The sequence below is a fragment of the Sebastes umbrosus genome, chromosome 7 (genome assembly GCF_015220745.1).
Source record: "Sebastes umbrosus isolate fSebUmb1 chromosome 7, fSebUmb1.pri, whole genome shotgun sequence".
NCBI classification, from domain to species: Eukaryota; Metazoa; Chordata; class Actinopteri; order Perciformes; family Sebastidae; genus Sebastes; species Sebastes umbrosus.
The window spans coordinates 24,015,378-24,029,095 of NC_051275.1; the positions used below are offsets into that span (position 1 = coordinate 24,015,378).

Consider the following 13,718-nt stretch of genomic DNA (forward strand, 5'->3'; position numbering starts at 1 on the left):
CTCCTTCGTTTATTCACTTGCGCGCTCTCTCTGTCCAACTGTCATCCATTCATTCACATACGTATTTTTTTGTGTCCCTCCTTTGTCTCCGTTTCTCGCTCTGTGCGTAATTCACTCTCATTTTTCTGTCCTCAGACACAGTTGAGCGAGGACACTATCTGCTGACCTCCCTCTCAGCACAATCGGTGAGTTCAAGGGCCAACTACATGTCACGTCTTTCTTTTTCTTCATCGTCATTATTGCTATTTATGCAGTCAGACTGGAGAACTGGAGAAGAGTCCATGCTTTACCATGCAACAGGGCTGTGGTGGGCGGATGTCAAAGGTTAACTGTTGGAAACCATTCGTGCAGAATTTATATCTAGCTCTGAGGTGGTGATTTGAATTTAGCTTTTACCCCTTTTGGTTGAGACAAAGTTCTCGCTGTAAAGACTCTTCTTTTGACAACTGTATCAAAGTAATGACATACAAATGCTTTAGTTGACGAATCACTTAATATTAGCACTATTAATATAATCTAAAAGTACAGTAAATTAATTTTCATTAAACTTTAGTCACAATATACAAAAGCTTGAACGAAGAACATTTTACAGTCTTTAAAGGGCCGGTCCATTATCTATTTATTTATTTATTTTTTGAGGTTTTTATATCATTCTAGCTTCACAGTGGTGTTCCTAATGTAATCAAATCCAACATTCAAATGTTGGTTAAAGTACGTATGTTTTAGTGTCAAAATGCTATTTTCCAAGGCCTCCTAAAAACTTTTTTCCCACGTGACCTGACGTAGGTTTCTGCATAATGATATTCTACATATACAGTATATACAAATATCCTTATCCATAGTCAAGTGTGTATTACCTAATTAGATGGAGGTCGGCATGCTCCCAGTTTGGAGAAGCAGAGGATGCTAAACAATGTACTGTTGTGTGGACGCCACGTTAGTTTGGATACTAAAGTCACACAATAACACAAACAACTGACCAATCAATGCAGCAGTAGACCAGTAACTCTTGTGTTCTGTGAGGTAAAATTGCTGTTTTTGTGAACGGAGTCTGGTGGATTTGAAGACCGCGATATAACGGCTGCAATTCCCCGTCGGAAAGGGGCTGTCTGATGCAAGGTAAAGCCGTGAAAGTATTCAAAATAATGAGCACACTTAAACTGATTTCTTTAGGTGGGCCTTTTTGTGGATATAACATATTTTTCTGCTGCTCTCGTCCACAGCTGCTTCACTTTGCCATCCCTATCTGACGGGGAACTGAAGCCGTTGTATCGCTCTCTTCAAAGCCACAAAACTCTATTCACAAAAACAACAATTTTACCTTGCAGAACACAGGAGTATACATACAACCCCACTTCAAAAAATATGAACTAACCCTTTCAGTTTTTTCCAAACTTGGCACAGTTAACTTGGACTCAGCTAGTGCTAGCGTTCATATTATTCATAACCTTATTGATTGGCTTACTTTGGTAACCTACATCACTGCTTTTTGCTAACTGCCGAACGCAGATGGATGGCCCTTTAATACAACTGAAATGGTGAGGTACCAGGATGACCGCAACTTTCTTGTCTTGTTCTCCTCATTGCTTTTGATGCACAATTTAGCTGTCTTATGCATGTCATGGTGACACTACAATCATTTTACATTTTACACCTAAATGAGATGTTCCAAATGTAATAGTAAGAGTCAAAAGCCTTTGGTTTTGTGTCATTGCCAAGCCGATGAAGTCACGATGTCATCTTCATCAGGTAAAAAGCTTTTGTCGTGCACACACCTATGTAGGATTTTCATGGCTCCAAACAAACTTCCTCGTGTGGAGGTGGTTGGAGTGGAGCAGCTGTTGTTGTGTTTATGCAGATCACAGTGCATTTCTAGTGCTTGTTTTGGCACGAAATTGCACTTACTGTACATTTCTGCCTGCTCACACAACCTCTTATCACAAACACAAGCACAAAGAGCAATTGTGTGGCTTTAGATGGCAAAAGCACCGATTCCAAAATGACAAAAAAATATCTTGTATATTGCACTTGTCTGTTTTCACTTAGTACAGATTTAAAGGTGTATCAAAGTACAACTTTTAGTGTGATTAAAGCAGACTTTGTTCTGGTCAGATTAATGAGTGATTCTTATCCATTGTTGTTTCCCTTAGTAGATTGAATATCTGTAGCCATCACCCAGCATTAATAATAATAGGCGCTCGATACAACCTCTAAATTGATGAGTACCCTATGTTTAATAAGTCAAAAAGCCTTACCTTCATTAAATCATTTTGAATTAATTAATATTAGGACATGGCAAGGAGTTCAACAAACAAACATATATTAAGGTGCATAAAAAGGTCTGCCAGATACAGCCACAAACTCTGTGTTTGTATTTGTAAAAAGAGGTGGCCTAAGCAGCAGAAAATGAGGGTGCAATTTCCTCCAAAAATGGGTACCAAAATTGCACCATGCAACCTGATAAACCACCGACCTTCTATGACATTACCAATCACTTAAAAACATATATAAAGACAGACAACAAATATGAAATTGTACCTGTGTTTGCTGCACCGCTGCTGCACTAAAATAGAGCCGGGAGAGTTTGTGTTGTATGTCTTATGGATAATTTCGGCGAGAGGAGAGTGTTTACCAGGCCACAGTTTGATCACATTTTGAGTCAGACATGACAGAAACCCCGTAATCACTGGGACTAATGGGACCAACCCAGCCCCATTTGCTTCTTAGCCAGGCAAAGGCACACAATCACACACAGACACACATTAAAACGAGCACACGCTTAATCACGAACGCACACACACATACACATATATGCACACAACTACAGTATACACATACTCACATAGAGCTAGCATGGCCAAACATCTGTGGCTGTCCTCTGCCTACCATCAGGCTCATTCCAAAGCAATTTCACACAGCGATAAAACAGCCGCACTGTCTGACAGCCAAAGGGGGAAGAGAGAGAGCGTAAGTGTGTGTGTTTTTGTGTTTGCGTGTGCTGTTGTGTGTGTGTGTGTGTGTGTTAACAGGCAGATGTGAGAAGATGAGGATAAGTTGGGCAATGAGGCCAGTGCTGCCTGGCAGATTAGCAGATCGTATGCCATTTTGGATGGCTATCTGGATGTAGATGTGTGTGTGTGTGTGTGTTCCTGTAGCTCCATATGAGTTCTGGACATTCAATTTGAGGCCATTTTTATACTAAGAGAGAATATTTTAGTCGTCCTCAGTTTATAAGGGGCTGTCAGTTCTTTGGTTCATTCATATTCAGGGACCTTAAACATTTAAGGTGTGTCTAAGCATGTGTGTCTCTCACACTGTGAGCATAATAAAGGCACAGATGTAAAACTATTCACACAATCAAACTCTCCCTGCAGAAGATTATCTACTAAAAGCAAAGCATAGAGTAAAAATGATAATACGGGTGGATATAAAACCAATGATATGGAGAAAGATAGTCAAATGTTAAATCTCACTCAGTAAAGAGATGAAGCATAAAGCAGAATAGATATCACTTAATATGAATCAAGTACATGCTTTTATGGTGTCTATTTCTAATAACCCTGTCTCCTTGTCTCATCCTCCAACACTTTCACTACCAGAACAACTTGTCCAGTCAGGTTGACCACAACGGTCTGACCGCTGCTGACCGGTTGTTCCTGGGTGTGGTAAAGGTTTGGGGCGCCGGCAGCGTTAACATCATAGAGGTAACCCTAACAGACGGCACTGGAGCGACGCATCCACTGACCCCGCAGCACAACCTTGACACTCAGGTCAGTAAATGTAGTCTTGGTATAATTAATGTAGTTATCTAAATATGTATCTGTGTTAAATTGCAAGACAGTATAGTGCAAGTTAGACTAATTATAAGAAATAATTCCATTCTCCCTTTAAGTTTTTAAATAGGCTTACAATTAAGCTTTCTGCTACTGTGCAGCTTCATCGTGATAAACACAATTCAGCAGACTGCTGGCCAACGTCATCAAACACAGGAAATGGTCTATGACGGCAAATGCCAGTTTCTGGCAATTGAAGTTTATTTTTGTGCACATAGTCGCAGACAGAAACTGACTGGTAGTCTATTTATTTGTTTGTTTGGATGTTTTATTTAATGGTAAATTAAACAAAGCACATCATACTGCAGCTTTAAAGCCACAGAAAAACTTTTTAAGAAAACAGAAAATGTTTCCAGTATCCAATTCACAGTGTACTGCCTCAAAGCATTTGCTAAAAAAATCACCTTTTTTTTGCAGCCTTATTCACTGATCATTAAGAACATAAATACTAGACTGAGGCATCCGCTAGCAGGGATGGGGAAACTTCGATAATAATGGAACTGTATTAACTAATGTGTATACAAGCACACATATTCCGTTGCATCCCACAAATGCTACATTTATGCTCTAATAACCCCAAAATAAACCCATTAATCTCTGTCTAACATGCAAACAATCGGTGTCATTGCATTTAATAGTTCACGTTGTGCATTAATACAGTAGCTCAGTGAGCCTCTTTCATCATTACATGCACACAATCCATAAACACACCCCTGCCTTCAAGTTGAGCATTTCCCTGCCAGTCACAAACTGTCACTACAATAATAAAAAAAAGAAAACAACTCAGGTTCACAACCCAACTCCCTGCTGTGCCGCGCTGCGTCATCTGACAGCTGTAATCAACTGTGCATTCCCCCTGACACCGTGCTTCTGTAATGAACACAAAGCTGAAGACTTGACTCAGGACAGCGATTCTAAAGCTGCTCATGTAAAATGATTGTCGTTTCCTTTCGCTCGCCCCATCATCTGCTCCGATGGTTCAGCGGAAAGAAATGTGATAGAGAATCAGGAGGAATTGTGGACACAAGGCCAAGCCATATGGCCTGTTACAGTGCGGGCAATGTGGTGAGTCATTTGTCCAGAGGGCCATTTCTAGTGGACACTGTGAGAATAGGACACTGGCAGTTTGTGTGTGAATCTTCTCTGTAGAGAGATCAGAGGGTCGAGGTCAATTACAACATTCAGCTAGAACTAGAGGGGATTCAGTGTTTTACACAAGGACACTTCCATAGGGTGGACGTTTACCAAAACAGGGCTTAAGCTGAGGTCATTCACCTGAAGGACAACTTCTTTAATCACAAGGCGAAGAAGAAGAGTCTGGCTCATTATAAGAGAGACTGGAAAAGAGGGGAGGGAGGGTATAGGGCTATATTACAGTGCAACTTATATATGTTTGAGATGGAGCATGGGTAATATGGACGTTTACCACTACAAGAGTGTGAAGCCGTAGAAAAAGTGAAGTTTATTCCTGTCTTGCCAAGTCCAGTGTATTTATGGAAGTTTTTATTGGACTTTAACAGTCGTAATCCATAGAAGACAATCTGTACCATGATCCACAAATATTTCACAATCCATAAACATGTATTTTTGTATTTGTGTCGAGTAATGTCACCTCAACAAAAATACAGGGCGATTTGCAAATATGCATAACTTACTCTGTAAACATAAAAAAAAATGGAATAGGTTTACATGTAAAGTGATATATACGCATTTGTGCATCCATTTGTACACGTGGAATGATATTTGCAGGGATATTTGTGGGTTTGTGGGCCACTAGACATTTATAACTTCCCTCCTGTTTGTTTGGAGATTTTTGTCCAATTCGTACTGCAGCAGATCTGTAGATAATAGTTGTAATCCACAAAAGACAATCCACAAATATGTACGTGGAACTACAAATATTTCACTATCCATAAACATGTATTTTTGTATTTGTGTTGTATAAAGTCACCTATTCAGTCCACACAAACCCCACAAACCCACAGGAAGTGATCCACAAATTTGCAAATATCATTCCACGTGTACAAATGTGTATATATCACTTTACATGTAAACCTATAACATTGTTATGTGGAATCAAAATATGTGTTTACAGAGTAAGTTAGGCGTATTTACAAAGACAAAAATACATGTAAGTGGAAAATATTTATATTATATTATTAATATTTGTGGATCATGGTACACATTTGTGGATAGTCATCTGTGGATTACACTGTTAAAGTCCAATAAAAACTTCCATATGTTTTGAGATGCAAAACAACGGAGTCAAATTCCTTGTGTCCCTGCACACGTACTTTGCAAATAAATCTGATTTTGATTCTGAAGTTTAAGAAGATAGCATGTGTTCCCTCTCCTCATTTGGCCTGTGATGAAATATTCCTGTCGAGGTTGTGTACTGTACTCAGTGCACTTATCGGGAGCATGAAAATGATAGCTACAGCAGCTCCATAAATAATCGTAGGTGAAAATGCCCGGAAGCCTTTGATTTATACTGTTCTTGGAGAAGACAGACAGCGAGAAGCAGGACGAGATGGCAAGAATTGCAGATGAAGAAAGTCAGAATGACTGAGGGATTTTGGGACTGTGCGTTTATGTGTGTTGGGGATGCAAGGATGGGCAGAGAATAATGAAAAGACAGTCCATCTTTGGAAAGGAGTGAAGGAATGACAGACAGTGGTGGAGAGAGAGAGAGAAAGAGAGAGAAAGAGAGAGAAAGAGAGAGAATGCATCATAGGAAACAGATGGAGAGAGGAATAGAGAGGTGAAATAGATAAACAGGAAGGATGAGAGATGGGCGGAGGGGAGGAGGAAGGGCAGAGAGGAGAGAGAGAGAGGGGATGAGGATGACACAGTATGCGCATGGTAATAAGTTGTTTTTCAGTGTGAGACAATCCATTCATCTCCTTAAGTATTGTCTGATAGGGTAACAACTTGAAAGAAGCGGTAAGCAGCTGGCACTGTGTCATTTAAATACAGTGAGGTGGGAAAGCTATTTCTGTCTGGTACAGGACGTTTTATTCTGAATCTATATAGGCCTATTCAAACTGACATTTAAAATATATCATTATGTACAAGCCCAGGCTCGTTTGAATTCACTGGGGACCCATGCTGTTTATATGACATAAATGAAATGGGATGATTTTCCTTTCAATCGGATATAAGGTACAGAGCAGGAGGAATGTACTGTACATTTTCGCACATCTGTCACATTTAGTAGACTTAACTTCTGAAGGGAGTTTAGAAACAAGGAGCATGTTCCATTTATTTATCCATTATCTATACTTGCTTATGCTGTGCAGAATGCATAGGGGCGAGAGGCAGAGTACAAGTCTATTACCGGCTCACATGTAAAGTGTATACAGGCAATTTATTCATACTCACATTCACACCTACTGTACGGGCAATTTGGAGTCACTACTTCACCCAGCTTGCATGTCTTGGGATATGGGGCCAGTTTATAAATTTCTACGTACAGTTTATCTCTCTCTCGCACATACATTTTTTACATACATTACTTATACATAGCCTTTACAACAGCATAACACCCACCAGAAGTAAAACAGATGTGACAGGGGAGGTCAAGAAGCCATAGGTATATACAGTGAACTTAAAGAATTTCTTATTTTTGATCTCAACTAAACAAAATATGTCCACAGATATACGATGTGAAAACAATACCAGCGTCGCTGTCGCTGCTGGTAATAAAAGACAATTAGAGACATATAAAATGAACATAAGATTCCAGCAACCAATCAGCTGCCAATAATCATGATGATAAAAGGGACAAAAAATATGTTAAAGAAAAGAGGGAAGAAATTAAAGTAAGAATTAATTAAGATTAATTATTCGTGATGACAATTTCTTTTTAAATGTGTAAAAACGTAATGAACGCTCTTCATGATGTTAAAGTTGGACTTCTGTGTCAATACAATACAATATTTGAGGAAATATTGGTCATGTCTGGTTTTACAACAACATGCATACTTAAATACACTACATCTATCTTTCTTCTCATGTCTAGGAGCTGATTATTGATGCTACTTCAGAGTTTGTTCATGTGGATCAGAACTTTTCCATCACATGGAAGACCGGCAGCATCTAATCAACAGAGTACATTTTGTGTGTTTTACTTAATAATTAATACACCTGTACATAATGATAATCCATTGCCATAAATGATCATGTAACTCCTACCCTCATTAATGAGCCATTTGTTTTATATTGCTGTACCATTAAACTCTAAGTAACATTACATCAAATTGTGTACAAGCAGAAATAAATAACTATTTTGTGTTTCAATACAAAACTACAAATTATTAAAGTGCAAGCACTATGTCAAACAAAAATCTTGATTTTTTTATTTTTTTTTTACATTTATACATTTTTAAATTGTAATTACTTTACATTAAAGATTCCCTGTTGGATTCTTTGACCTCTAGTCTAGTCTATGGAGCTCTGAATGAGGATGCGCACATGAAAACCGCTAGCAAGACTGCGTATCTTATCACATCATTCCAGTGATCTACAGGTGGCGGTAATGTGCCAGGAAAAGTAGGACTGTGTCCAATAAAGGCAGGAAAGAAGAAGACTGACAGCTAGAAACCATGCGCGTAAACAATACATGTTCGAATTTGCAAATGTTTTATGAGTAAGTGAGTATATTCAACATGTGTGTTTGACCTCAAAGACATATAAGAGGAATTTTGGTGAGTAACAGTGAAGGTAAACATAATAACATTTTTTTTTTTTTTTTACAAAAATCTCCCCAAGGCCCTTTAAATCCACTTTCAAATGATGACATTGAAAATAGCACCAATACTAATGCTGCACACAGGCTAGTAACAATTGGGCTACCGGTTCAAAATGACATCCATGTATTTCTGTTTTTGTGGCTTGTAAAACATGTAAATGGTATATTTTCTATGCCATATATACCGTTTTTACCTTCATTCCTCCCTTTTTCCTTTTCCTTTCCTTTAAATTATAACCTGCATGTTGCACTTTATTTTTTAGTGCTTATTCTATGACTAAATTCAGTTATTCATAGTCTTTTATTTATGATGGACAGGGGGAAATATTATCCAATTTCAGATATTGTCACATTACCCATTTATTAGTGGAGGAGAGACATGTTAACCTGATTTGGTTCCCTAACACATGCAGAGTGAGTAATTTCATGAAATTGTTTTGGGCCTTATTTCACCACACAGAAACATCAGTAGGCAGCCAACTGCTGCGCAAAATGAGCGAACAGGTGTTTATAATAAAATGACAGACAGCCAGAGTTAATGACCAGCGGAAGGAAACACATGCGACATCTCAAGAAGTCTGCTTTTGTTAGGCCCGATTGGAAATGCTTCGATTCAAGGGATGCATGATGCTGTGATTGATTCCATGCAGCACACCCACCACCAACAGAATAACAATGACTCAAGTGGAATTATTATGCGCAGCTTCAACTTTTAAGCACATTTTTAGTGACATTGCCATATTTTAGTATGCACGAGCAGCTGCGTGATCCCAGAGCTGCCCATATGCATGCATCAGTACATGTATGGGTGTGCCAGGAACTAATTATAGCTCTCACCTGCGGCGAGCTGTCTACCTGTGCTTTGTTTCGTCCCATTACTTCCCCATATAATGATACAGTCATCCATTATTCAGCCTGCAGTAAACGTAATGATATCAATTTAGCCATGGGCACCTCAAATTGATTTCCACTCTAATCGCCACTGCATGGACAAGAATGTACAGGGGGTTTACTGCCAAATGGTGGATGTGTGTGTGATTATTGTCCAAAAAGTGTAGCTTTGTGGTGATTCATTCCAGCCCGTCTTTAGGTTAAATGTGATTTTGAAGAGAACAAGTTCTCTGTTTTGACTTTCGAAAGCAAAGCCAGCCACCCACGAGTGCCAGGAGGACTAATTGAGCAGGTGATCTGTCTTGACGTTCTTCCTGGATTCATATCGAAGTCATAACACTGCCGTTGGTGGAAATCGAAGAGAAGAGAAAACCCTGAAACAATCTTTTATCTGTTCTTCCACATTCCTACACTAGTGGTTTCTGGTTTTATCAATTGTTAGAAAACAAAACAGTATTACATTTCTAATCTTGCTGGAGAAAGAACTTTGATAATGAATGCCCCCCGACAATACAAACATCAGAAGTTGTTCTTGTTCTCTTTTTTTTCTGCTAAAAATGTGTATGAACTACCTCGACAGACTAAACCATGGGGCAGTCAAATGTGGCTTTCTTCTTAGACATAAAGAAGTTCTCATATCTATTTTGCTTGGATGTGTTTCAGCTCAAATGTGTAGTTTGTAGCTTACAAAAACACTTTAGGCAACAAAACCACATAGTTAGGTTTAGAAAAAAACAACATGGTTGGGTTTAAAATGACTACGTTTGTACAGTGAAATATGACTTTTTCACTAAATTACATCACCACACTCCAGGCGTACTTTCTCTGAGCGTTTTCTGTTGCCGTGGATGGGTTTACATTATAGTTAATTAAAAGCTTGATGCGTCTCTTACCGCTGCGAAAGGATGCCTTGTGCGGCGGTATCGAACACCTGATGACCGTGACAAAGCGTCAGTATTTGACGCCTGGGAATGAGAACGGGATGAAAATTAAGGGAGGGGAAAATTGATATATCTAGAAAATACAGGACTTATATATACTTATGCCGCATATGCAATGTTTACATATGCAGAAAATTATGAACAGTAAGCATATGGATGACATTAAATCTAGATCTACGGCATGATCCTCAGAGTTCTTCTTCTAAGTAATACATTAAAACATGTTTCCTTCTTTCCACACAATGAAATAATGTGGCCCACCACATTTCACAGAGAGTCTCATATCTCATTGTCCATAGATCAATGTGTTTTTCACTGACTTTCTGAAAGAGAACACATCTTACCAGACGACATGCTTTTAAATGAGCTGCAGTAACAATGTGTCTTTGTTACTGGGGTGACTGACAGATACAAGTGTGTCACAGATGAAGGGGGAAACAAAAAGATAAAACAACATGAGAGAAAGAGGGAAAACACTTTGACAACTTCAAAGACTGTCAGATGTGATGTGATGTGTGTGTGTGTGTATGCGTGAATATTGTGTTAATGTGTTGATATACTTTTGTATGCATGTGCATTAGTGTTTATGAGTTATTTTTTTGTCTTTGTGCATGCGCCCTTAATAAGAACTGAGAGGGGCCTTGCAAAATTGCAAAAAATTAAAGTCACTTTTACCAAATATTAACTGAGATGATTAAGCATTGGTTCTGTGCATCTGTCTACAGGCTTATGTAACAGTCGTTCATTAAAAACATCTATGTGCATAAGCTGCCACCTGCATAAATTCTACATTTCAATATTGTTATTTTGAACAGACAGGTTGCATCTTGAAAGTATAAGTCATTAGAGCATGAAAAAGTTTCTTCTTTATGTATTCCTAAGAGCTCCCTTTCCTTGACGTGCTGTATATACAGGCAAGAAATAAATCACACAATTATATAAGGCCCCGTTGTCTAGCTTTTCTTACATACTCCTTCGCACTCGCACACACAGGCGCACACACACACACACACCGTTTCCTGTCATCCTGTCATTTTGTGAGCACAGCAACTGTCTCGGCAGCCCAGTAGCACCCAACCTGACCAGATCCTCACATTTCGCCATTTTCACCATTTGACACACACCCACACTCTCGCTAACCCACGCACGCAGACACACAGTGTAAAAATTTCACCTGTTAGTCATGAGCCATTTCATGTGTGTCGACACCATGCTTCAGCTTCACCTTCACTAATCTGCCGCTCATTTAGGGCAGTCATGCACACCGGCAAGTCAAACATATCTGCCCACTGGGAGCCCGCTATGCTAATTACGCTGCACTGCATTAAAGGTGGTTCCTGACCGAGACCAAGAATAAAATGAAAATCCTCCCCAAATCCTTAGATGATAAATAAAACAGAAAGAAGAGGAAACCTCAGGAGAGGCAATTCAAAGAGAAATTCTCCCTCCCCCGACAGCTTGGGGTACAAAAGGAGCCATAGGCGAAAAGAGAAAAAAATAAATCTTCTTTAAAATTGTTAACTTATTTTCTATTTTGCACCCCCTTTGGCTGATTTACGTCTGCCATTTCTTGGCATTGTCATCCCATTCTTTTATTTCATCCTTATTTGTCAGCGTGCCCTTGAAGTAAACAGAATGTTTTTTTTGCCTCTATTATATATAAATATCTGTCTGAAATGCCACTTTTCTCTTTTGTTAAAAAAAAATAAAGGTTGTAGATAAATATCTAGTACAAAAATGTAAAGTTGATGACAGAATTACAACACCTGCATCTGTTTTTTGTTTGCACTCTTTCCGCTCCACTGCTTGATTTGAGGCTAGTTAAAGCACATTGAGATTAATGATAGTTCACATGGGCACGCTGCTAGCGGGTTTTGATAGTATTAGACATAAATTATTGACAAGCCAACACAACATTGACAATATGATTGACTTTATAAACTGAGAGCAGCAAAGCAGAGGAAATTATGCATCAGACATAGTTAATTAAAAACATGACAGTTAACCATCTGTAGGGAACGTTGAATAGGCAGATAAAAAGGTTTGACCGTTTTCATTCAGGTCAGCATCCAAAGGGGCAAAAAGAACACACATGAATCTGCAGAAAGCCCTAGACAGCCATTTTATTTTACAGTGAATGACTGCAATTAATAAATGCCATTAAAACACATCTGTCGACACTCACGCTACCCCTTCAGGTGGCATGGCAATCATAATTGCAGCAATCATCATCATCATCATGATCATCACTGTTATCACTCTTAAAAACCTCAGTCAAGAACAGAAACAGAATTTCCCTCACAAGAAATAAGCAAAGGAAAAAAGAACATGTCTTTCATAAAGCTGTACAAAGTTTCGATGGCCATTTTCAAAGGGGTCCCTTGACCTCTGACCTCAAGATATGTGAATGAAAATGGGTTCTACGGGTACCCACGAATCTCCCCTTTACAGAGATTTTATGACAACCAGATGCAGTTTGGGGCAAGTCATAGTCAAGTCAGCACTCTGACACACTGACAACTGTTGTTGCCTGTTGGGCTTGAGTTTGCCATGTTATGATTTCATCATATTTTGTACGCTAAATGCAGTACCTGTGAGGGTTTCTGGACAATATTTGTCATTGTTTTGTGTTGATTTCCAATAATAAATATATACATACATTTACATAAAGCAAGCATATTTGCCCGATCTCATGTTGATATGAGTACTAAATACTTGACAAATCTCTCTTGACGGTACATTTTCAACAGATAAAAAATGTGTGATTAATCCTGATTAACTACGGACAATCATAGGATTAATCGTGATTAAATATTTTAATCAATTGACAGCCCTAATATCTGTTTATATTTATAATATCCACACTAATATTTACAGTGATAATAACAATGACAAAACATATAACATAGGACATTTTTTTTAATAAAAATATAATAAATGTTATAATATAATATAATATGCTACAATATAAATCAATAACTGATTAAAATTGAAAGGATCGGAATCAATTATAATATTAGTATCATGGGTATTGATATTCAAATTATTATTATAACACTGCAAATAAGTGCAACATAATCCTCATTATTATGTATTATAATTATTGATTTTATCCCCCTTCCCTTTTTTAATGTATGTATATTTCCTGTGTCTTTGACCGTGTTCTATCTAGCCATCTACCAAATACTTGCTTTTTACTGCTAAAACTAATTAATTCTGGCTAGTAACTCTGACTGGTGGTTGAACAAGAGACCAACTCTTTCTGTTTGTTTTGAAATGACTTATCAGCCAATTATGCACAAA

General features: G+C 38.3%; 1 protein-coding gene across 1 annotated transcript in view; it reads left to right on the forward strand.

Annotated features, from left to right (window-relative positions):
- The window catches only part of si (sucrase-isomaltase (alpha-glucosidase)), a 79,790-nt gene extending 71,611 nt beyond the window's left edge, over window positions 1–8,179 (forward strand). The window contains exons 46-48 of the mRNA XM_037776408.1: window positions 136–185; window positions 3,600–3,770; window positions 7,855–8,179. Of these exons, the coding sequence (XP_037632336.1) occupies window positions 136–185; window positions 3,600–3,770; window positions 7,855–7,935 (302 nt within the window). The 3' untranslated portion in view covers window positions 7,936–8,179. The remainder of the gene's footprint in view (window positions 1–135; window positions 186–3,599; window positions 3,771–7,854) is intronic.
- Window positions 8,180–13,718: the final 5,539 nt, after the last annotated feature.